The sequence below is a fragment of the Hesperophylax consimilis genome, chromosome 26, assembly GCF_061612785.1.
Source record: "Hesperophylax consimilis isolate HC1 chromosome 26, BYU_Hcon_1.0, whole genome shotgun sequence".
Lineage (NCBI taxonomy): Eukaryota > Metazoa > Arthropoda > Insecta > Trichoptera > Limnephilidae > Hesperophylax > Hesperophylax consimilis.
Genome location: NC_142861.1, coordinates 15,130,780 through 15,157,193, shown reverse-complemented (window position 1 = coordinate 15,157,193; position 26,414 = coordinate 15,130,780). Strand labels below are relative to the sequence as shown.

At 36.9% G+C, this 26,414-nt stretch overlaps 3 protein-coding genes across 3 annotated transcripts; 2 read left to right on the top strand and 1 right to left on the bottom strand.

Annotated features, from left to right (window-relative positions):
• Nucleotides 1–4,026: 4,026 nt before the first annotated feature.
• LOC149411174 (cytochrome c oxidase assembly factor 1 homolog) lies at nucleotides 4,027–4,649 on the bottom strand. The gene has a single exon (XM_089647315.1). It carries the CDS (start codon nucleotides 4,569–4,571, stop codon nucleotides 4,080–4,082), a length of 492 nt encoding a protein of 163 aa, XP_089503441.1. The 5' UTR covers nucleotides 4,572–4,649; the 3' UTR covers nucleotides 4,027–4,079.
• A 94-nt stretch (nucleotides 4,650–4,743) lies between these two features.
• Nucleotides 4,744–11,050, top strand: RpL8 (ribosomal protein L8). The gene is made up of 6 exons (XM_089647446.1): nucleotides 4,744–4,827; nucleotides 5,049–5,199; nucleotides 7,370–7,526; nucleotides 8,171–8,374; nucleotides 9,576–9,734; nucleotides 10,794–11,050. Exons 2-6 carry the CDS (start codon nucleotides 5,062–5,064, stop codon nucleotides 10,907–10,909), a joined length of 774 nt encoding a protein of 257 aa, XP_089503572.1. The 5' UTR covers nucleotides 4,744–4,827; nucleotides 5,049–5,061; the 3' UTR covers nucleotides 10,910–11,050.
• Nucleotides 11,051–13,783: 2,733 nt separating this feature from the next.
• Nucleotides 13,784–22,745, top strand: Vhl (von Hippel-Lindau protein). The gene is made up of 2 exons (XM_089647077.1): nucleotides 13,784–13,984; nucleotides 18,827–22,745. Exon 2 carries the CDS (start codon nucleotides 18,839–18,841, stop codon nucleotides 19,346–19,348), a length of 510 nt encoding a protein of 169 aa, XP_089503203.1. The 5' UTR covers nucleotides 13,784–13,984; nucleotides 18,827–18,838; the 3' UTR covers nucleotides 19,349–22,745.
• Nucleotides 22,746–26,414: the final 3,669 nt, after the last annotated feature.

The window sequence follows — 26,414 nt, the reverse complement described above, 5'->3', positions numbered from 1 at the left end:
TTATGGTTTTGCACGTTAATATAGTAATATTAAACTACTTTTTATAACCATTTTAGGTAATTATTAGCTTGATGCTTATGGACGCTTTACAGTCAGAAATTAATGCAAAACTTTGCTATTTAATGGATAAAAATTAAATGAGGTTAATGAACACAAACTTGTCCTGGTGAGGTTAAAAATTCTGACGTAAAAAAGATGCAATGTAAACAAACGATAAACAATAAACAAAAAGATTGTTTCTTGAGACTAAAAAATATTGTAGTTTTAAATTATAGTAATGAATCGATTTAGTGAACGATATTGGAAAAAATTCGGTTTATGGGAGTCACTCGAATAACCGAAATTGAACTTGATTTAGACTAATTTAGGGCTGGGGAATCCGAATCTGTAAGAATTAGGTGGGGGTCGGCACTATTAACTGAGTTATAGGGTTTTGAAATTTCGTACGCGATACATAGGAACCATGTTTTATTTATCAATTATGACATAAGAAAATCAAATTAGTGACTATTTATTAGTCTCACATTTCAGAAGTGCCAACCAAAAAAAAGCCTACGCAAGACAGAAGTGAAACTTCTAGTATTCCTCTCTCTCTATTTTCATTTCATCAAAAATTAAATGAATTAATTAAATGAACTACAACTATAAATGTAAATGTAAACGCAACACAAAACGCGAACACAACTTATCACAGCGGGAGCACGCTGCTAACTGATTCACTGGCCGTGGTGGGCGTGGCCGCGCAAGTGCGCTACCGGCCGACCTGCTAAACCGAACTCGTATCTCGCTCGTAACTCAAAGCAAAACGTTCGTGAGCGGCTCCCCCACCTCAACAAGCGCATATGGTGAGAGAGGGACAGTGAACGGTGAGCGGTGGTGGGGGTACCCGCATTTTCGTGTCGATCCTGACTCGGTTTTACTCCGTCCCCGAAAATCCATTACGCGCCTAAAGAAGTTTCACTTCAAAAATAAAAAGTGTTGCCATATAATAATAATATCAATGCATGGAAAATTCAGAAAATTAAATATCATTTGCCAGATTTGTAGTTTATTATTTAAAATCTTGTAAATATTAAATTTATATATATATAACCTAACCTAACTGTGATTTTCTATAACAAAAAAATGACCCTTTAATAACGCCCACTCGCGTCCCCTTTAGAGTTATATCCCAGTTTTCAAGTAGTTTGTGGGCTACGCTAGGTTTGTATAGACTGGTTTGTGATTTGATTCTAATACCTTTTTTCCATGTTATTTCCTGTTACAAAAAATTGCCCCTTTAATAACGCCTGCTCGCGTCCCCTTTAGAGTTACATCCCAGTTTTCAAATAGTTTGTGAGTTACGCTAGGTTTGTATAGACTGGTTTGTGATTTAATTCTAATACCTTTTTTCCATGTTATTTCCTGTTACAAAAAATTGCCCCTTTAATAACGCCTGCTCGCGTCCCCTTTAGAGTTACATCCCAGTTTTCAAATAGTTTGTGGGCTACGCTAGGTTTGTATAGACTGGTTTGTGATTTAATTCTAATACCTTTTTCCCATGTTCTTCTGCCTACTCTAACCCAAACTAAAAACCTAACCTATTTTGTAAAAAAATATTATTATGACATGGCAACACTTTTTATTTTTTGGTTGGCACTTCTAAAATGTGAGACTAATAAATCGTCACTAATTTGATTTTCTTATGTCATAATTGATAAATAAACCATGGTTTCTATGTATCGCGTACGAAATTTCAAAACCCTATAACTCAGTTAATAGTGCCGACCCCCACCTAATTCTTACAGATTCGGATTCCCCAGCCCTAAATTAGTCTAAATCAAGTTCAATTTCGGTTATTCGAGTGACTCCCATAAACCGAATTTTACCCACGATATTTTCTGTAAATCCGTGTTTTGCCAATATGAACAGATAAAGCTTACACAACTAAAAAAAGAATCAAGACCCTTCTTTTCTTTAAAAAGTGGGTGTGTCAAGCCTACGCAAGACAGAAGTGAAACTTCTAGTATTCCTCTCTCTCTATTTTCATTTCATCATCTCTATTTTCTCTCTTAGGTTAGTTTGAAAATTAGAGGTTAAATAATTCAACGACGAAGCATGGATTTGATAGGATATTTCCTCTTGTGCCACTGATGTGTTCATCACCTCTATCTCGTCACTACTCATTTTTAACACTGAAATTCTGTACCAAACCGTATGAACCACAATCAATTACGTATTTCACTCGTATTACACTCACGACGCAGTATACTAACCAAGCAGCTGATGCTTGGCGTGGCGCAGTTCGCTGGTGTCTGAGAGAGAGGAAAGAAGAGAAGAGAGAGAACGTTCGTGAGCGGCTCCCCCACCTCAACAAGCGCATATGGTGAGAGAGGGACAGTGAACGGTGAGCGGTGGTGGGGGTACCCGCATTTTCGTGTCGATCCTGACTCGGTTTTACTCCGTCCCCGAAAATCCATTACGCGCCTAAAGAAGTTTCACTTCAAAAATATTTAAAATCGCATAAAAATATTGAGTTAGGGGGGGGGGGGGGGTGTAGAGAAGTTACAATTTGAGGTTTGTATTTTTTTATGAAAAAGCTGAAAAAAAAATCATTGAAATTTTTTTAGATCTTGACAACAGCACCACGCATCACCCATCGTGTCCAAAACTATCTTATGTTTTAAGCTGGAACATGGCTGGAACCAACCTAAGGTTGGGAGAACACAGAGACACGTGATTTTTATATATTAAGATTAGGTAAAATTACTATTACATTGAAACATATTGTTTTTATAAATGATTTAACATTATTTTTTTTTAATAAAACTATAAAAAAAAATTTCAGTGAAATAATTATGTAATCCGTTGATCCATGTAATAAATGATTTTTTCGTTGGTTTTACTTTATCCTATTATTATGTAGCACGAGAAAACTAAGGACGGGTTGTTTCACAGTATTTGAATAATTCATCAAATTTTGAAGTTGATTTTGAAGTTCTGTGACGGTTCTATTCAAGTTCTTTCATCATTTCAGTTTTTTGAAACAACTGGCCAATGATGATATAATAACAGAACTTGAATATAACCTTCTTAGAATTTGAAAATCAACTTTGAAATTTGATGAATTGTTCAAATTCTGCGAAACAACCCGTCCTTAATAAAGCTTAGCAATTCATTGCTCGTGCATGTTAACATCTTCATGTAACACATAACACATCAAGTAGTAGCTGACTTAACATTTGTACATAGAATTTTAAACAATAACATCAACTGTACCGAACTTCTATCTAATAATGAGATTTAAGTATATACTTTTAGTAGATAGCTATTTCGTTATAAAAACCTTCCTGATGTACGGAAGTGAGGCATGGAACTGGCAGAGAAAGGATGAAAGTAGACTGAATGCTGTTGAAATGAGATCCCTGAGGCGTATTTATGGTAAAAAAATCTATGATCGTGCGAGGAATGTGGAGATCCGCAAAGAGTGCAAGGCTGAAGCGTAATGTAATGAGTAAAATCAGAAAAGAGACGGTAAGATGGTTTGGGCATGTAGAGCGAATGAGCGAAGAAAGTAATGTAAGGAGAATATATGATGCAAATGTGAATGGTAGCAGAAGTCGGGGACGCCCGAGGAACACATGGCACGACCAAGTGAATCAGATACTTGAGTGTGGCCATGTCAAGAGTCAGAATAATAGAAGAGTATGTATGAGTACTAATGTGAATGAGGCAGGTGTGTGCCAAGACCGATTTGTTTGGCGGTCCGTCCACTCTGCTTACCCCTGCGGAGAAAAGGCGTGATAGTTATTTAGTTAGTTAAAAAATGCATTATTTTCCATTTCCGGAAACTATAATTGTCATCATTATCTAACTACTATGTATTGTTTTTTAAATGTGTAAAGTGTGTCCCTAAATTTACCAAAGATACAGGATGCTTTTTAACTCAGCATAAACAAAGCAGATTATTGATTACACATTTGAATGGATACATGTATAAAAAATGAAACAGAAGTGAAATATTAACAATACCTATATTTATGAATAAATAACTTTGTACATTAAACAATAAAACTAAAACGTAAATAAGTTGATGGCACTTATCCACTATTAAGAGAAGGAAGGGGTGAGGATGAGGATGAGGGAGGAGGAAGACTATTCAGCATGGCGTTCAAGTACTTTTCTTGTTCAGTAAAATCTTCGGTTTCTTTGACTATCACCAGTCTTCTGCTGTCATCATTTTCTAGGCCTAACTCAGCTTTTGTAAAAACCCACTCTCCATCCTTTTTCAATGCCCAGAAGAAGTAGGTACCGTTTTGTTTCGGTCCCTTGATGGGAATTTGAAATTTAGCATTGCGGCCATCACAAAAGTTTTTGTTGTAGTTTATTTTAAAAACCTTGTCTCTCATGGGTTCGCCCAATATTTCCTTTGCGCCTGGGTGAGTGCGTAGGTTTTTCAACGCCAATCGGTACATATCACTCTGATAAACTTGGTCCCTTAATTTATTTCTCATTGCCATACCAGTTATCACTAAACCAATGGCCCCAAATGACGCGATCTGGACTAATCTACCTGTGCTTATTCTGTGCATTTCGGATTTAATGAAAAAACCATCAGATTATTTAAATGTCAATCGGACTAGCGACACAAGCACATATTTTAGGGTTACGTCAACTGTCAAAACATGACATTTACTTTTTCTATGGATTACGAAACAATTTTGTAATTTCTAGTTAAGTACTGAACCATAGAAATTTGCTTAGCCATAAAATTTTTAAGAAATTATTTGACAGTTGCGGCTAACGTCAGCTCACTCTGTTCTTTTTAATTTGTCTTTGGTTTGCGCGGTATGTTCTTTTGCATTTTGTTTGTAAAATCTAAAAATATTAAAGTAATCTCAAGTCATCCATTAATAAAAGTTGCGAATTATTGTTTAAAATTAAACTGTGCATCTATATACATATTTCGTTCGATTAGTTGTAAATTTTAACATGTTTATCGGGTGTCAAAATATGTGCGTGTCTGAAGTTTGGTACACGTTTGTGATAATAACCTTTCTTAATTTCAGTCCGTGATTAAAAATGGGTCGCGTTATTCGTGCCCAGCGTAAAGGAGCGGGTTCCGTCTTCGTAGCCCACACCAAGAAAAGGAAGGGAGCACCCAAACTCCGTTCCCTCGACTTCTCCGAAAGACATGGATACATCAAGGGTGTCGTTAAGGTTAGTTTCCTGCGAGTTAATTGATTTGTGCGGTGTTCTCTGTATCTTATATTGTTTTCCAAATCCCCCATTCAAACTATGTCATCCCTTCCAAACTAAAAATAGTTGAAAATAAACTTGTGCAACTCGGTACATATATTTTTTTTACGTATATTGCACAATCTGTCAACATTCGTACATTGTAATAAATATCAGTTCGGTCCGATCACATTTCCCAACCTATAAGATATTTCATGATACATTCTTGAAGCATATTTTATAACCATTCAAAACATAACCTATAATCGGTTTCCTAACATTCTGTGGATGAAAGATTCAAGCTTTAGCGATTTAGAGCAATTATTATTTTTCCTTTTAACATATCAAATGTTAATTCAAAGTCTTAATGATTCAACACGCTAACTTTTGCATATTTGCTAAACGTTTTTCAATATTTCAAATTACTTGGAATTTAAGATATTTCCCCTCAGGTCACCAACACCTTTATCCTGATACACTCCTAGCATAATTTATCATAACATTTAGTTATTACGACTCGTGTCGTGATCCTACTCAAGTAACCATTTCCTTTCACAGGACTTGACTAACATTGTTTTCCACCCATCACGGCTTCACAGAATGTTAATTTGGCTTCCTCCACAACAAAAACAACTGTTGAATGTTCACTTCTTTTACTCGGCATTTTCACCCCTTTTTAGTTGTGGAAGCACTTGCTTCCAGCCAAAGACCACCCTTTACTTATTTCCAGATAGTTAAAGTTTGTCCCATTAACGTTATAATTTTTTACACATAATTTTTATTTTCATTTTACGGGATACGTTCCACAGAGTACCGTGTAAAAGATACAAAGCATAATTTATAGGAAATGGGAGAAAGGTTTTACAGTTAGTTAATCGCTCCAGGGTATCGATTCTCCAATCCAGGTCGCTCGCGATCGTCGTTGAAAAGACATACATTGGTCGAAGTTCTTATTCTTGAGTCTCGTCGAAGGTGTGAATATGCCAAACGTCAAAAGTCACTCCACTCGTTGTTCGAGTGGAATGACTTCGTCGATGCCTAGGATATCAAAAAATATATCACATCATTGTATAGTAGGAAAATTCTAGAATCCGTATAAATGGATATTACCAGTACGCTTTGTTGACCATATTAATATGTAAAAATTCTGCCTGCATATGTTTGTGCTTGCAAAACTCTAAAAGTTGTCGACCTATATTGCTGAAAATATCAAAGTTTGTTTTTATTAGTGTCAGGAGTGTTTAGAGAGTGGTTTGAAGAGTAGAAGAAGTCAGGTACGCCCGAAGAATACCGAGCTATATCTCTGCACCGGAGTGAGATATTGAGTCCAATTAAAATCAATGTAATGTAGTTTTTTTTAAAGCAGGGTACTCACCTAACCGTGTAACATGTAACGTATCTGATACTGTATCAAGTGAGTACGTAGGCGCGAACCTACTGCGAGCCGCTCGCGGGTGGAGCGCATTGTGCTCGCAGCGACCCGCCGACGGCGGTTTCACTGCGAGCACTAAAGGCAGATCCGGGAGCTCGTAGCTGGATACGCGGTTACCGTGGACGAGCCGTACCCACTTGCAAATTGATACAGTATCAGTTACGTTACATGCTACACTCTTGGTGAGTACCCTGCTTATCAGTAACATTGTGGTATACAGTAGTGAATGGTGAAAGAAATCGGAAACGCCCGAGAAGCAGTGGCGGCTCGTGGCTTTTGGGTTACTAAAGTGCTAATATTACAAAAAATGGCATTATTGATGTTGTTGTAGCTGAAAAAGATTTTTTATTATTTTTTTTTTAAATTGATTTTTTGTATGAAGATTTTCAGGAATTCCGTGCGGCGCACGGCTATACTGAAATTTCCTGAAAATCTTCGTACAAAAAATCGATTTTCGAAAAAAAAATAAAAATCGTTTTCAGCTATAAAAACTTCAGAAATGTCATTTTTATAAATATAAGCACTCTAGTACACCCAAAAGTCACGAGCCGCCACTGCCGAGAAGGACACTATCCGGATGGGGGACCAATCGCATCCATACAGTGCCTCCTGGCAGCGTCCTTGGCAGGCCCAGCCCCTTGGAGTTGTTTCTCCCAGCTTTATTTAGGTGGCCCTCTTCCCAGAATTGACTATATATTAATAAAATGATGTTTGTTTCAGGACATAATCCACGACCCCGGTAGGGGTGCCCCCCTGGCCGTGGTCCACTTCAGAGACCCCTACAAGTTCAAGGTGCGCAAGGAGCTGTTCATTGCCCCCGAGGGCATGTACACCGGACAGTTCCTCTACTGCGGAAAGAAGGCTACCCTCCAGATCGGTTAGTCCTTACCCTGTATAACGTTAACTAGCCTTGGCTCCATCCTTTCAACTTCCCCTTTGGCGTGCTCGGATTCTTTAAATTCATTCATGGATGGTTCGATAACTCGCCTATTTTAGAGAGCTTTCATTTTTATGTTCCTAATGGCCATCTCCAATCTATTTGTTTGGCATTAACAGCATACATTGTTTTGTCTCCCATCCTGAAGAACCAATTTGCCAATGATGATGCAAGCCAGTGGGAAATGAATTTGTTTTGGATATCAATATATTTTGCACTAGTGCTTTGGCACTCAAACACAAACTGCCCCTAAAATGATACTTTATTTGAATTTGAAAAATAGAAATATTTTATTTGAATTTGAAAAATGATGCTATAATGTAATTTTGAAATTATTGAAGAAGGAAAAACATTATTTGTTAATATTCTCTGTTTTTTCTTTGTATTATTTTTTTTTTTTTTAGTTCTTAACTTCGGGCTTATGATATCTTTGCACACTTGGTGATGCTTTATGAAAAGTTTTACATCTGGGCAAAAACTGTCTCTTGCAGCAGCCATTGCATGATTCCTCTGCTCCTTGCTTTTTCTGGGTTCTTAAGTCTGCTGTGGGACAGTGTTAAAAATGTGTGCATGATGGTTTGCAGGAAATGTGATGCCCGTGGGAACCATGCCCGAGGGAACTATTGTGTGCAACCTGGAGGAGAAGACCGGTGACAGGGGGCGGCTGGCACGCGCCTCTGGCAACTATGCCACAGTCATCGCCCACAACCCCGACACCAAGAAGACCCGCATCAAGCTGCCCTCCGGAGCCAAGAAGGTCATGCCCTCCAACAACAGGGCCATGGTCGGTGAGTACACAACCAACCAACCCTCACCATCCCGCCCCCAGTGGGGTAAATATACAGAAACACTGGACACATTTTATTTTAAAAACACTTGGTGTCAGTTAGATAACAATAAGAAACATAAAATTTCAGTAACCTGAAATGAAAAATAATTCATTTTATTAATTATTTCATTTCAAATATTAATAATTTGACATCTTGACATTGTTTTTTTCCACAAGGTTTTGGTTGGTATTTTATTTTTTACTAGCAGACGTGTACCCAGCGTTGCTGGGGGTTATCCTTAGGAGATAAGACATACGGAGGCGGATTTTTCTGTAGGCCTTTTTAAGATATACAATTCATTAGTACTTCATTTTGATGTATCTCAAAAGTGGTAGTGAAAACCTTTTCAAAATCTGTTGCCTAGTTTAGAAGAACTTAGCGCACATACGGACAGACGCGTATAGCGACTTTATTTTATACTATTTAGAGATTAAAGTCAAACTAAAAACCTGAATTAGGTTTACTTTAAATAAGAGTACAAAACCAACTTTTGAACTTTCACATCAATAACAATGACCGCCAAGTGGACAATGAATTTTAATTTTAAAGAAATAACTATATTAAGAATTTTACATTTCTGGTGACTGAAATAGTTATTTCTCACTGTTAACTAACTTGCACAAAGTATTTTTTAAATAAAATGTGCCTATTTACCGTGTATCTATATGTATATCGTCAGGTGAAAGACCAGCATTCAGAATCAAAACGTTGCTTGAAATGGCTTCAGCCGTATTTGGTGACATGGGTCTGAAAAGTCAGGTACTTCCTATCCTATCTCTTCCCTTCCTCACTATTGTCAGCCTCTCAACATACTCTCAATTGGGGATGCCGAATTCACCTTTGAATCATCATTCACTCATGAATTGCAGGCATAACCCTGTATTCTTCAATTCTAAATCCCTCCCATGTATGTAACTCATTGTTGAATATCCATACCAACATTGCCTATCTAAATGAAGTCATTTTTCGGTTATTATACTGTGTTGCACTACCCCTTTTAGCCAATGTTTCGGACAGATGAGACATGTACTCTGAAACGTTGACTAAATAAGCTGTGCACTACAGGCGTCATTCGGCCGAGGGGGGTCGGCCTTGGCTATATTCTATATCAGAACTATTGCCCGTCCAGTTTGTAATAGATGTAATGTTTGTGTTTCAGGCGTGGTGGCTGGAGGTGGTCGTGTGGACAAGCCTGTGCTGAAGGCAGGTCGTGCCTACCACAAGTACAAGGTGAAGAGGAACTGCTGGCCCAAGGTCAGAGGTGTCACCATGAACCCTGTGGAGCATCCCCACGGAGGTGGTAATCACCAGCACATCGGTAAGATTCAATTACTTTCCATCACTAATTCATTAGTGTCGCCAACACTGTTCACCCATACTATGCCGCGCCTTTTATGAGACGCCCCCGCAAGAGCAACCCCGTCTGTACAGCGTAAAGACAAGAACTATTTCAGGTAGGGGCTGTAGGAAAGAATTTATTAGTTCAGGTCTTGAAGGAGGGTAAACAGATACCTGAATGTGTTCCAGGTGCGAGCCGATTTTCCTAAAAATTAATTGAAGAAACAAACAGTTTATAATAAGATGATTTGTATAGTTTGTGAAAAATCACCTCAAGGGCGCGATACAAATATTAGACTAGACAAACTATCATAACAACTTATGGCGAATACTACAAAACTATATGTACAATGCGTTTGGCCAGTGAACGTGATGCTGCGTTAGAATGCATTTATATTCTGTACAGGCAGTTAATTTACAGGGCCATGCTCACCTGGATGTCATTTAAGATTAACACCGTTTGTTCTCATGAAGCCAACACCAACTGTGTACAGGTGTACCACTTGTAACCGTCGAGTTTCGTGTACGTGCACAAGGGATCAATGCTCCTTAAAGCTGGCTCTTGAAATACCCGTAGAACAGACTCAGCATGCCTACATTGCATCTGCGCATTCGAGATAGCAATCGGTCAGACAGACAGAATCAAGTAGGTTTACCAAGTATTTTGGGGCTCCAGCTCAGAGGTGGCTCCCAAATTCAATTGTTGGTTGTACTCGAGATTTGTACAGGATTCTCAGTTTCTTGGAAGCCAGATTTACTTCATTCATCGGCATTGCCGCTTTGATAGTGCTTCCAGTTTTGTCGTTCGGCAGTCTGCACTCTTCCATCCAAATTCTCCCTTTGTTTCTATTATCTTGTACTTGCAATGCAGTTTGACGAGAGCTTATTTATATTGTGATACTTTGATCTGTTCTGTAATTTTTCTCCTAGTGATTTTAAAATTTTGGACTGACCTCATTTAAGCCTTTCCAACATTCTATTTTATGACGAGTTGTATCTTAATGCTCTAAAATATTAATCATGTCCTTTTGATCATCAGGTAAGGCCTCCACCGTCAAGCGAGGAACATCCGCTGGTCGCAAGATCGGTCTCATCGCCGCCCGCAGGACCGGACGTATTCGCGGAGGAAAGGGAGACGCCGTCAAGGACGAATAGGCGCACTCCCCCCCCTCCGTACCCGCCTGCTGCCCCCACCGCTGCTCATGTACATCTATATATGTATTTACGTCTGTGTGGTGGAGACAGCGGATGGATATCTGCTGTTTATATAAGAAAAAATAAAAAAAAGGAAAAATACTATGTGTTTTATTTGTTATGCAGTTTTTTTTAATAATAAGTACACTCTTCTTTCCCTATTAAGAGGAAGCTACAAGCCAAAAATGTGTATATTCTTGGTTACCTTATATTGTAGTTAATAGGCATTAAAATCTCTTGACAAACATAGTCTAGAAACATTCGATTTCAAGCACAAAACTGGTTTTTATTTATTTTGTAAATAATTTTATTAAGCAAAAAATTTAATCAAGTGAAACTGTCACAGATAATCTTAGCTGTAATACTGTATTTTTTTTAAGTTGTTTCCTTTACGCGTTCATACATTTCAATTGAAAAAATGTTTTTTATTGAGTAATTTATTTTTTTAATTGTATTCTACTCAAGCGAAACGATAGGAAAACCTTCAATTTATCTAAAGCGTATTTTTGGTATTCATAATGTACACCAATTCGTTATAAAGATTAATCAAAATAGTGATTTAGCATTAAGCTTCGCCAATGCACATTGCTAGTAAGAGTGTCTGAATGCGTGTTCGGTTTTGATTGTTGAAAGCATTCCTGATGAGAAAATTTACCAAACTTTAACACAATTTCCTGATCCATTTTGGCAACATAAATTTCCAAACTTCACATAATATACAGAAGATATCGGTTTTTATAAAAATTTCGGGACCCATTTTCCGATATTCCAAATAGCCCAGAAGAATTTTTTTCAGAAAAATAAGTGTCTCGGGGTACCGACTGGACTGGAGAAGCAGATTTAGAGTCTGCTGCTATGCAACATGACGTCTCCGAATTTGCCTATCAACACCGAGGCACCCAATTCTGTTATTTTTGGTTTGTTTTTTATTGTATATTATTTTTTGTTTTTTTTTTTATATTGCTTCTAGCTCCTTAGAACAGACTCCATTAAAATACCTGTAGAACAGACTCAGCATGCCCACATTGCGTCTGTATTAGAGATGGTAATCAGTATGTTAACAATGGATTGTCAATCAGACGAATCATCCTCCTTTGCACAGAATCAAGTAGGTTTATTGAGTATTGTGGGCTCCAGTCCAGAGGTGGCTCCCAAATGCAATTGTTGGGCTTCCTTCAGATTTGTATAGGGTTGCTATTGAAGAATCTGCCAGCCCAGTTTCTTAGAAACCAGATTTAGTCAGCGCTTCTATAGGGCTCCGATACTTGAGCCAATCTGATATGGAGTCTGTTCCATGGCTGTTTATTTTTATGAATATGTTGTATAAAGTACATAATCTTATACGTAAAAGTATAACGCCTTTAACCACCCTCCCTTACCCCTCCCCCTATATGTTATCTGAAGCTCTGTCCTCATCATTGCTGCTTCTTCATTTGCGAGCCGAGCTACGAATTATGGGAAAGGAACTAAGCAATCCCTTGCGACATTTCGCGCTGTTTGCAGTTGCTTCGTTCCTTTCCCATAAGTCGTGGTTCAGCTCAACAGTTCGGCTCGCGTGTGTATACGCACATTATATAATTTATCTCTCTCTACGTTAATCTTACATTATATTTAATTTAAAGTAGGTTAGTTTTCAATAATGCTATCTTGAAGAAGGTTGAGTATAACCAAAACTAGTTGACACAACGTATTAATTTTAACAAAGTGGTTAAAAACAAAATAAATTTTCATTTAATGATAATGTCAAGTCACAAAGTGATTGCTTTCTTATAATTATATACCATTCTATATAATTCCTTTGGTAAATTTTAAAAAAACCTATTCACAATAATAAAAATGTATTCAAAAAAACAACATAAATTAAATTAAAATAATTTTGTGTCATTTATTAATTCTTTTCCAGTCTTCCTGGCGCGCCCTCTACTTCTATCTTCACATCCGCTTAAAAAATTTGTCAAAATGGTAACAACAGAATATTTGCAAAGCTAATCGATAGAATTATCATTGTTTTGTTGAAAATGTTTTCTTTGTAAATTTATTGAAATGTTTGCAAGTTTTAATGAGAAATATAGAACATTAAGTACTGTAATTGTTTACAAATTAAACATGAATACTTCTACTGATTAATGACTGAAGTAACGAATTATATCATTTTGCATTCAAATCATTTCAAAAGTTTGTCATACAAGATGGCTGCCAGGCAATTTCCCATAAACCTAAAAAACCCGGACGGAGCTATTCGACAACAATTTGAATCCGCGGAGTTAAAGGGAAGATGTATGAAAACTACCAAAAACGTACTTAATTTTTTTAATAACATAACCCATTCCTTGCCTCATCGAATACCCCCAAAAATCATAAGACGTTATAAATGCATTAACAACACAAACATAAAATAATAATAGTTCATTATGCACCACTTTGCATACAAATCAGTTCAAAAGTTAGTCATACAAGGGCTGCCAGGCAATTTTCCCTCACCCTAGATTAATTTGGCTTCAATGCCATTCATACAAAATCGCGCTAATGCTCTGTCCCTAGCTTTCTAGGCCCATACAATTTCCCCACGGGCTATGAGCTTTCCCGTTTAAAAATATTTTTATTGCTAGTTACGAATACACTCAGCAGCCTAAAGGTATAATACCGCCGATGCTCCGCTCGGTGTTCTAGTCGTGGGTGATTCATTTATGTCTCTCCCTTTTTCTCATAAATGGCGCATGCAACATAAAGAGAGAAACAGCAGAGCTCTCAGCGGCAAATCATACTTCAAATGATCAGGTTCGCCCAGGCTTGCCAACCTTCCAATAGATGTTACTGTTTTGACATACCAAATGTCAAAAAACTTCAACATTGAAACAAATCAAAGGATTAGTTAGTTTTTACAACATTTTGTGATTCAATGTTCACTACTTGCTTTTGTTATTCAGCTCCAATTAATTTGAATAAGCTATTTCATTACAAAGATACAAGGAATCTCAAGGAAAACATTATGAATGTTGTTTGTTACATTTTTCTATTGCTGCGACCGTGGTAGAGGTTTGTAAAAAATTTTTTTTCGTAGGAGGCAATTACTTCGTGGTTAGACATTGTATTATTTTTAATTAAATTAAACATTTTGTTTATCACGAGTTTTTATTACTTTTCACATCGACCGGTTTCGCTCAGATCAAGCTTCGTCAGGATATAAATAATAACTAAATACTAAGGACTGGGTGTTTTGCAGAATTTGAACAATTCATCAAATTTCAAAGTTAATTTTCAAGTTCTGTTATTATATCATTATTGGCCAGTTGTTTCACAAAACTGAAATGATGAAAGAACTTGAATAGAACCTTCACAGAACTTGAAAATCAACAATTTAACAGAGTACTAAATACTTTCTTTTTTTTTGTATTAGGCAATTCACCTTAGCGCTTATATATATAGATAGGAAGACAGAATATTACAATATTAATATTATAAAATAATATATACGAGACAGAGACCGAATATTTGAAAGAGAAGACCAATTGATAATTAAGTGGGAGGGAGAACACAATACATAGCAGTGATAATGAACCTATGGTATAATTTACATTATAATAAAAATTACAAGAATTATAATGATAATTAAAGATCTGAGAAAAGCAATTTAACATATCCATGGAGTGGAATGGATTGTAGAAAACAAATTAAATATAGGGCTATAGAGTGTGTTTTTTTATTATTAGATAGGTTTATTTGATTGTTTTGTAAGTAATCTGACATATTTGTATAAGACTTCCTAATTTCTAATGATTCTAAATTCTCTAATTTAATACCTATACCATTTTTATGTAAAAGACGTACCTGTTATTTTATTAAAACTTTGATCTGATGATATCAAATGATTGGCAAGTTCAGAAAAACCTTTACCATTTAAACATCGTAAGTGTTCTTTCACCCTGATGTTTACATTACATGCTGTTTTACCTATGTAGAAGGCAGATCAATCATTATAGCTGACTTTATAAATACCCGAGTGGCTTAATTTGTCTTTAGTATTGATCAAAAATTTACCGAGGTTATTGTTTGTGCAAAAATCCGGTTTAATAGCGGTCTAAAGGAAGGTTCCTAACACTTAGGTTGGAAAATTAATTTATAAATAAAATCCTACGCCAATGGTAATTTGGAGTATTGTTATTAATTGACAGAGTACTGTTATATAGGAATTTATTTGTGGAAATTTGTTTTTGTTTTTTATTAAGGATTTTATCAATTAAGTCCATGTCATAATCATTATTTGATGCTATTTGTTTTATTAGGGATAATTCATTTGTAAAATTAATGGTAAACAGTGATTGGTAAGTTGAGTGTATATGAGAGATTGGATGATTAGATGTATTGTGGATAGTTATGTCTGTGTAAGTCGGTTTACTGTATATATTGAATTTAATTCTATTATTCATCAAAAGAAGAGAATTTAAAAGCTGAAGGAAAGCATTTAATTGTCGATCGGTACTGACCTAATACAAAATATGTCATCTACATATCTCTTCCATATCAGTACGTTTTTTAGGAGAGGAGATTTACAAGAAAAAATTCAATCTTCTATATTACCATAAATATATCAGCGATCAAGGGGGAAGTTGGAGAACTCATCGGCAAACTGGTAGTCTGATTATAGATAACATTGTTAAATTAAAAATAATTTAAGTTTTAACAGGCATTAACCTTTTGAACGCGTTAATTTGCTCCGTTTTATCTATACCCGTACGCGGTACATATTTTCAAATACCTATGCACGCAATTAAATGTCAAATTATAGCATTCTGGCATGATTTATTGGACTATATAGACAGAATAGATTATTCTCCACAGTATGAAAACAAATCCTCGTGTGTCAACACTCTTAGATGTTTATAAAAACAAAAACATAAAATTTCATACAAAGACGTACCGTATCTTTTGAATGTGGTCCCGCCATTTACTCGGCGTGTGTGTACTTAGGTGATAGACACAAGTGGGACACCATGATCACTTATCATTTTTAGTTATGAAAAGTTGTGAATGACATACTAGTACTAACGCCATCCGTTGACAAAAATGTAAACTAAAGGACTAAAAGGCGCACTTGATTATTGATCTTTTTTTATGAATACAATTTTATTTTTGAGAAATTCTTGTAGATGTCAGCATCGTGATAGTTCTACGAATGTCCAAGTGAGCAAGAAATACATTTATGACGAAAGAGTGCTGGAATAACGGCCGTCAAAGTTTCCGTATCAACTGTTGATACAGCCTTGTGTGAGTATAGACTTTTTGCCGTAACAACAGTTGATACGGCCGCGTGCAAAGAGTTAAGTAATTTAGAATTATACAGTTAATTACTAAATAATTCTAAAACTCCTCTCCTAAAAAACATGCTGATATGTCTTCTAACAATTATTTGTTTTCCTCCATAAATGGCCATGTCGGTTGATGACACGCTCTTGAAGCCGAATTGGTTATCCAGGGTAAGTAGTTTGTCTTTCACTAGAGTGAATAACATTTTTCAAATAATGTTGAAATCATTGTCACTAAGGAAATCGGTCGGTAATTTCCTAATATCGATGCATCCAGTTGATTGGATTTCAGGATTGATATAATAACAGTTTGACTAATGTCCATCGGCATATGTGTGTGTCTTAGGAGGCTGGAGTATAGGGCGGCTGGAATAGTGTAGAGCTGATCTGCATACCTTATGTGCTCAATTCTAATCGCACCATTTCAGGAGTAACATTCATGACCAGGTCATCATTGGCCGCAGGTGGACATTTTATTACAGATGGTTTCATTGTACATATCTTCTCGATCCTCCCATAAAGAAAAGAAGTCTCTAAATTTCTTGGCTATATTTTCATCCCTCATAATGCTGTTCACGCATAGTGGAACTTTGCTCTTAAATTTCAGCACAGTTGACATTTTTGACAAAACATTCTTATTTCTTTGTTACGCATAGACATCTTCCTATGCTAACCATTCGTGCTTAGTTTGCAGAGTGTTGGCATTTTGGGAAAGCAATTATGAAGTATTTCTTACATTTTTTCTTTCATCTGCAATACGGTCTTCTGTAGGCTTTCCGGCTTGAACCCAGCAAAGGAATACATGCCTTGAATGATGATACAAAGTTGATAATTCCACCCAGAAACAATGTCATACTTTTTTTGGATTCTGTTGTGTTTGTACAAACAGGTCTCCAAATTGTCTTAGAAGGAGTTTAATAATAAAATGGTTCTTTTATATTAATCAGGGATTTATTAATACTCCACGTATTATAATGGTGACTCGATAGTCGACCTAACTAGAAGCTGGCTGATTGGAATCTGAAACAGTAGGTTTCTCTGAGAGCCTTCCCACTGGCCCTGGCGACTACTGGCCACTGGCTCCATCTTGCGGACTTCCACGCAAGCTCTATGCACTGCCATCTGTGCGTGCAACTATGAAGCTCTTACTTCCCAACAGATTCTTTATTTTGAAGTGCTTCTATAGCGGAGTTACTCATTATTTTAACAATAGTGCCGTAGAGAGAATCGAGTTCTATTTTGTGAGCCTGGTTATCACAGTTAAGTGTCTGACATTTTTTGGCATCTGGAGGTTTTTTTATTGACAATTATTTATTTGCCAGGGTGTTAGCCACCCATTTTACAAAATCTCTCGATTCTGTCTGTTGGATATAATGGGAATATGATCCAGATATGTTTGGATAGTTAGTGGGAGATGATCTGACCACGTCGCATTGAATGTGATGTTCACACTCCTCTCTGCACTATTCAGCTACATAATGCAGTGATCAAGTCATCTGGTGCTTCCGTGAGCATCACTTAAGTGAATGTATCAGAGCTTAAATGCACAATATCTGTGTAGGTATAGTTATTCTCCTTACACAATTATGCAAGTTCACGTCCAAAAAGAGACCTCGGATCTGTATTAAAATCTTCTATTATAATTCATTTGGAGCTGTTTTCTTCCTCAATAATGGTATTTAATTTTCCCAAACAGTCTGAGAATTCAGTTAGTTACATCTCAGTAACATCTGTTATCTAGAATGTAGTATTTGCTGCAACTTGTAAGTACGTAAACGCTGCCCGATACTATATCTATTTCACTATGCACACATATTTTTTGCAATGTCTCTCTTTGTCATACATGAACAACGTTTGAATTAAGAATTTACTGTAAACAAAGAGTGTTTGTTACTTGCCACATTTTGGGTTAATTTTGTGAGACAATGACGTGTCTATGTGTATTATAATGTCATTGCATAAAAAGCACTTATTATGCTTTATACATTTTTCTGTTGCCCTCTCTTATCGGAGATTGGCAACATTCACCCTGAAAGACGTAGCTGCACTCTGAAACAACTCTGTGGAACTGCACTTGGACAGCTTGGCAAACTAAAGAATAAATGTATGCTGTTATGCAACATATATTCTGGATTTGCCTCTCAACACCGAGGCACCCAATAATAATAATTTTATTTTTTACATTATTACTATTTTTTTTAATTTTAATATTATTGTTTTAAGCTGTCTCAATATGAGCATGAAATGTCAGCCTACTATCAAACATGATTTTCAAGATCCTTGATGGTCGAGACACATTTTAAAATCCGGGCGTCCATTGTATACTGGTAATACCAGGGAGTCATACCAGGTATTACAGCTGAATGACCTAGTGAATGACTAAATTAAACATTTAGAAAAATTAAACTCAATCCGATTCATTTTACGCCTCTCAACAATTCTATCAATAGAAGTCAAGAATTCTGTCAAGATGCCATGAAGTCTGGCATTTTCCACTTCTACTTTCTATAATTTGTCTGAATTAAATAATATTTTGAACGTAAATTAAAATTAAAATTACCAACAAAATTTTCAGGAACCTTGTGCTATGAATGCCGTTGAATACGAACCAGACAAAGAGGGTAACCCCATCATAGTGAAATCAACCGAGAGCGAACACCGCTCCTACGTCCGCTTCACCAATGTCAGCCGCCGCCCCGTGGACATCTGCTGGATCAACTACACCGGCAGACCCGAGAAATACAAACAGCTTCTCCCCACACAATTCCTCGATATCAACACTTTCACCAGCCATCCGTGGATCTTCAAAGACTCCATGACTCAAGAGAGGTTTGTGATTAATAATAATCCGGTGTTTCGTGGGCCGCCCGATACGCCGAGATCTACACATCCCACGGGTTTCCGTGCGACTCGAGGGTTCAACTACATCGTCAGGATGAATTGGAATATCACGGCGCCGTTGAGAGATCTCAAAACTAACGCCATGTTGGCGATTGTGGAACTAATCAGAGACGAGAGCCTCGTGAGGGATCTGGAGCTCCCTAGAACTCTAGAGCTAGAGCTGAGGCAGGCCATAGTTTGCCACAGAGTGCGGTGACGCTTAATGCTGGAACAAAGTGGAAGAGACACTGTCAGAAGTTCGCGATAATAATACTATAAGTTTGCCAATGTTTGTCGTCTAATGCTAAGAAATTTATATAAAATATAACCTTGTTCAGTAATATTAAGGTACGGCCGCTGCCGAATCCATCTTAACTTCTTTCTTTGATACATACCCACTTGCTCATGATCACTGCCATAATCTGGCTAGCGAACCAGACTCTTACATTGAGCAGAGGGTCTTAATCTTTTTATTTTGATCATAAGAAAAATTTGTAGAGCGAATCAATGAGAAAATTTTCCATTTTGCAGTGGTTTATGCGAATGAGTTCCGCATAAAAAAATACTAGAGCTAAGTTGGCAACACTGCACACAAAATTAAAAATGAATATTTATTTGAGGCGAAAATTATTTAACCCATTGGCCTCAAACGACGCCGTCCCGGCGGGTCTGGTGTCGTCGGCTGAAAAACGAAAAAGGGATACATTATTGACATCTGTGTTTAAAATTTTAAATGCCAATCGCTCTGTAGATAATTAAGCATTCATTTCGTAGTAATTGACAGGACTCCGTTGGTACAGTTTTTTCCTGATATTTACGATTGAAATTTTGTTATATTTCAGCGTCATTGAATTTTTTTTTAAATAGCGTGTGGTTCGGGAATTGACAAGCTTGTTCGTAAAATTCGTGGTGGGCGGCTAACATCAGCCCAAATTGAAATAAAATATATTATGGTCATAAGTATGATTAATGTAAAACTTTTCTTAATCCAATTATAAAAAAAAGAAAAAAAAAAAAGGTTTTTATAAAAAAAATATTTTTATATCCTCGTTTAATCATATTATTATTATTTTTTAAAAAACTGCATATATTTTTTGCATACCTTAATTCAATGAACGAGTAAATTTAAAAAAATTCTTTCGTTTGCATGTTTAGTTTAAAAGTTATGTAAGATTTAGTACACCACTGCAGATTTAAAACTTCTGTACAAAACAATTCGGAGGCCAATGGGTTAATGTGACACCAGGGACCCAATTTTCATTTCAGTAGACAACTGCTTGCATGCGATAATTATCTACGTTGTCTATGGTTTTTCTATCATCGAGTAATTATCTACTAATTTTCGATAGAAAGCGTATTTTGGAATTTCTAATAGATAATTATCTATTACAAAGCAGTAGATAATTGGACTATTGGTTTTAGTAGTAGTTCAACTGTCAAAAAGTGTTACTTGTACGGTTTGCGTGTGTCGTATTTTTGTTAATTATTATAAAAATGGTGAGTTTTGAAGATTTGACGCACATACAAGCGATCGAAGACATGGAACAGGCCGAATATTTAACTGAAAGGCCACCAAGAAATGATGCATTTAGTCTGAGTAATGAACTGTTCATAAAAAAATTTCCACTATCTAAACAATTGGTGCTCAAATTAATTGATCTATTGTCGCCTACTTCTTCAACGAACAACAAAGTGAATTGAAAATTGACAGTCGTAAACAGATTCAGATGTATATAGAAAAATGTATCAAATCATGAGTTAAATACACGGGTTACCATATAAAAAAAATAAAATTGGTACATTTTTATGTTGGTATTAATATCGGTTGTTTTACATTATCTACGACGGTCGAAAATACGCATTTATCGAAACAGTAGATAATTTATCGTGCGCGATCCTCGCATGCGAGCAATTGTCTACTGAAATGAAAATTGGGTCCCTGAACTTGTTGACTTTATTAGGTCTAATATTTGATATAACTACTCTCGTTTTCTCAGTTTTATATTGTTTGTCATCGAGAAACCGAGCTCACACAAGTATGAAGTTAAAAACTGTAACAACATTCAATAACAATGGTAACAAGTAAGTAAGTTGAAAATGATTTTAGATTGCCAATAATGACACTTCCATTTACTCCTTGCGAACCAAAGTGCTGCCATCTAGCCATCATTTGTACAACTCAATCACAATACTCATACTCTGTAAGATTTGAAAAATCCGCCATAAGTAGATGAACCAGCATTAAATTTGGGCTTTCGTCATTTGGCTGAGCACACGCAAGAAGCTTGCGGACCACCAGTGTTCCGGGGAGCACCGGTTAAGAACTACTGATCTACTATATATTATTTTAATTGAGTAAATTGTGAAATAACACTAATTAATCAAATAAAATTTACTTGCGTACGCCGGGATTTGAACCGGCGACCTCCAGCTTGCTAGTCGAGAGCCTTACCCCTCGACCTTGGAGGACGAATGAGATGTCATTATTAGTTAAATTGCAAGAGAACGTTTCTCAGCAAATTTATTTTAAACTGGACGTGCCAGTGGATACGTAGTGATAAAGAGTGAGAGGTTACAATGGAGTTATCGTCAGTATACCTTTAGTGATTATATGATGGTTACAAGTTACAAGGCCTCTTCACTGCTATAAAATATACTTAATTCGATATATACATGTTAATCGAAACATAATATAGACTGCTAACAATCTATGAATTGATTTTAATTATTAATGCACTAGCTTGTACCTCAGTCTGTCCAGATATAAAAACAATAGCGCGTGTTGCTTTTACGTCCAACAGATGGCAAGATGGCAGATTAAAAAAAAACAGCGTCATCTTCGGACGTATAAGCGACATGCGCTATTGTTTTTCTATCTGCACAGACAGACTGAGCCATAGTAACGCATGATGGGGTACAGGTAGGAAGTCATAAAATTCTATGGTTGTCATATTTATATCAATTTATATACTTGTAAAAAATGAGTGTCTGTTTTCTTACATTGACTATATTGTTCTATAAAAAAGCTTTGGCAGGGTCATTATTTTTGTTGCGCTTCTTGACAAGTTCCGTTTTGTTTCAGAGTTTATTTTAGTGTTTGAGACTGACTGAGATATAAATGCAAGTGCTTTGAAAAAATAAATGCAGTGATGAAAACAAAAAAATGGATGCTCGCCTTTGTTTTTTATTTCTGCGTTCATTCCAAATCTGTTAAGGCGATATTTCTGCAAAATATTACATATAAAGATTACAACATTAATTTTTTTTTGATTTTATTTTATAAATTTTAAAACATTACAATTTTTGTGATTTTCTCAACTACCATATGCTCATGCTCATGCTCATGCACGTATTAGATTTTAATGTAACATTTGTTTGAATTTTTAACTTTGTGTCCTTCAAAACAAATTAATAAAGATACATGATGTTCATGCTTTGTGATCAACCTTATCTTTGCAGCTGTCGTATATGTGATCCATCGGCGGGTATCTATCCTCATTGCAAATGCCGCATATATGATCCATCGGCGGGTATCTATCCTCATTGCAAATGTCACATATGTGATCCATCGGCGGGTATCTATCCTCATTGCAAATGTCGCATATGTGATCCATCGGCGGGTATCTATCCTCATTGCAAATGTCGCATATATGATCCATCGGCGGGTATCTATCCTCATTGCAAATGTCGCATATTTGATCCATCGGCGGGTATCTATCCTCATTGCAAATGTCGCATATATGATCCATCGGCGGTTATCTATCCTCATTGCAAATGTCGCATATGTGATCCATCGGCGGGTATCTATCCTCATTGCAAATGTCGCATATATGATCCATCGGCGGGTATCTATCCTCATTGCAAATGTCGCATATGTGATCCATCGGCGGGTATCTATCCTCATTGCAAATGTCGCATATATGATCCATCGGCGGGTATCTATCCTCATTGCAAATGTCGCATATGTGATCCATCGGCGGGTATCTATCCTCATTGCAAATGTCGCATATATGATCCATCGGCGGGTATCTATCCTCATTGCAAATGTCGCATATGTGATCCATCGGCGGGTATCTATCCTCATTGCAAATGTCGCATATATGATCCATCGGCGGGTATCTATCCTCATTGCAAATGTCGCATATGTGATCCATCGGCGGGTATCTATCCTCATTGCAAATGTCGCATATATGATCCATCGGCGGGTATCTATCCTCATTGCAAATGTCGCATATGTGATCCATCGGCGGGTATCTATCCTCATTGCAAATGTCGCATATGTGATCCATCGGCGGGTATCTATACTCATTGCAAATTTCACATATGTGATCCATCGGCGGGTATCTATCCTCATTGCAAATGTCGCATATATGATCCATCGGCGGGATCTATCCTCATTGCAAATGTCGCATATGTGATCCATCGGCGAGTATCTATACTCATTGCAAATTTCACATATGTGATCCATCGGCGAGTATCTATACTCATTGCAAATTTCACATATGTGATCCATCGGCGAGTATCTATACTCATTGCAAATTTCACATATGTGATCCATCGGCTAGTATCTATCCTCATTGCAAATGTCGCATATGTGATCCATCGGCGGGTATCTATCCTCATTGCAAATGTCGCATATGTGATCCATCGGCGGGTATCTATCCTCATTGCAAATGTCGCATATGTGATCCATCGGCGGGTATCTATCCTCATTGCAAATGTCGCATATGTGATCCATCGGCGAGTATCTATACTCATTGCAAATTTCACATATGTGATCCATCGGCGGGTATCTATCCTCATTGCAAATGTCGCATATATGATCCATCGGCGGGATCTATCCTCATTGCAAATGTCGCATATGTGATCCATCGGCGAGTATCTATACTCATTGCAAATTTCACATATGTGATCCATCGGCGAGTATCTATACTCATTGCAAATTTCACATATGTGATCCATCGGCGAGTATCTATACTCATTGCAAATTTCACATATGTGATCCATCGGCTAGTATCTATCCTCATTGCAAATGTCGCATATGTGATCCATCGGCGGGTATCTATCCTCATTGCAAATGTCGCATATGTGATCCATCGGCGGGTATCTATCCTCATTGCAAATGTCGCATATGTGATCCATCGGCGGGTATCTATCCTCATTGCAAATGTCGCATATGTGATCCATCGGCGGGTATCTATCCTCATTGCAAATGTCGCATATATGATCCATCGGCGGGTATCTATCCTCATTGCAAATGTCGCATATATGATCCATCGGCGGGTATCTATCCTCATTGCAAATGTCGCATATATGATCCATCGGCGGGTATCTATCCTCATTGCAAATGTCGCATATATGATCCATCGGCGGGATCTATCCTCATTGCAAATGTCGCATATGTGATCCATCGGCGAGTATCTATACTCATTGCAAATTTCACATATGTGATCCATCGGCGAGTATCTATACTCATTGCAAATTTCACATATGTGATCCATCGGCGAGTATCTATACTCATTGCAAATTTCACATATGTGATCCATCGGCTAGTATCTATCCTCATTGCAAATGTCGCATATGTGATCCATCGGCGGGTATCTATCCTCATTGCAAATGTCGCATATGTGATCCATCGGCGGGTATCTATCCTCATTGCAAATGTCGCATATGTGATCCATCGGCGGGTATCTATCCTCATTGCAAATGTCGCATATGTGATCCATCGGCGAGTATCTATACTCATTGCAAATTTCACATATGTGATCCATCGGCGGGTATCTATCCTCATTGCAAATGTCGCATATATGATCCATCGGCGGGATCTATCCTCATTGCAAATGTCGCATATGTGATCCATCGGCGAGTATCTATACTCATTGCAAATTTCACATATGTGATCCATCGGCGAGTATCTATACTCATTGCAAATTTCACATATGTGATCCATCGGCTAGTATCTATCCTCATTGCAAATGTCGCATATGTGATCCATCGGCGGGTATCTATATATCTATTTTGTAATAAAATCAGGGGTTTTTTCACCATCCTCTTGATAGCTTATCCATAGGATAACATATATTAAGAGGATACTTAAAAAAATTCATAACAAGCTCTTTGATAGATGGCACTAATTTCATTATTTTAAGAAAAACACTTTTTTGTTTTTACACCCGGACGTACTAAATATGAACAAATAGTTTTGTCTGTGTGAAAACTCAATTCTTTCAAGAAAGATATACAAATACAATATTGTTTTTGTATGCCTTTCTTGAAATAATTGAGTTTTTATACAGACAAAACTATTTGTTCATATTTATTTTATTTTTATTTTTATTTTTTTTAAAAAGAAAGACAAACATTCCCAGGTTACGAATAACCCAACAATGTTTGAAAATCTCCTACTACCACCACAGAAAGTCGAAAATGTTGCTTGTGTTGTGATGGAGGACTTAACCAGCCGAGGAATCGAACACGCGACGCTCGGGTGAGACCCAAGCGCTATGCCCACTCAACTACTGACCGGTCATATGCATACCTTTACTGTATGTACAGTGGCAAACAAATAATTCATTTTAATATTTTAGAGCATTTGTGTTAAAAAGTGTGTCTTTTCCAAAAATAATTAAATTAGAACCATCTTTGACCAAGCAGTTTGTTAGTAATTTGATGTTTACCCTTAATAAACAAATAAATACTCTCGATAGGTATAAAACTCGGCTAACTTATCGGATATAGCCGCTAGTCATAGGTTCGAGCACCGACTAATAAACTCGGACTTAATAGTTATAAAAATCGAAATTACATGTTATCCTGTGGATAAGCCAACAAGAGGATGCTGAAATACCCCCTCAACCTCTTAATTTTTAATAACAACTAGCAACATTATTGAATACATATTACCAATAGTGCTTTAAAATCCACATAACGTTCCACTTGGGGTTACCCAAGAGAAATAGAACTAATGTTACGGGGGGCTTAGTTTTGTAGTACCGGGTTCTGCCGGTAGAACCGAGTACAGCTACCTTTCCCCAGTCAGTATGCTAGGCACTGCGCTGGAGAAGTCGTCCTTTCGGGTGGTGTGAATTTTTTGGTGACGGTTGTTTTTTGTTTTTGCGAAGGCTGATTGGCACAGAAACTCTTGAAATGTTAAAAACGGCCTACAAGGATGATGATACGGGAAAAACTCAAATTTGAGAACCAATCATGTTTGTGGTTCTCAAATGAAGAACAATCTTTGAATGGATGACCTCTCTCACATCGCAAAACAAATCAGCATTGTC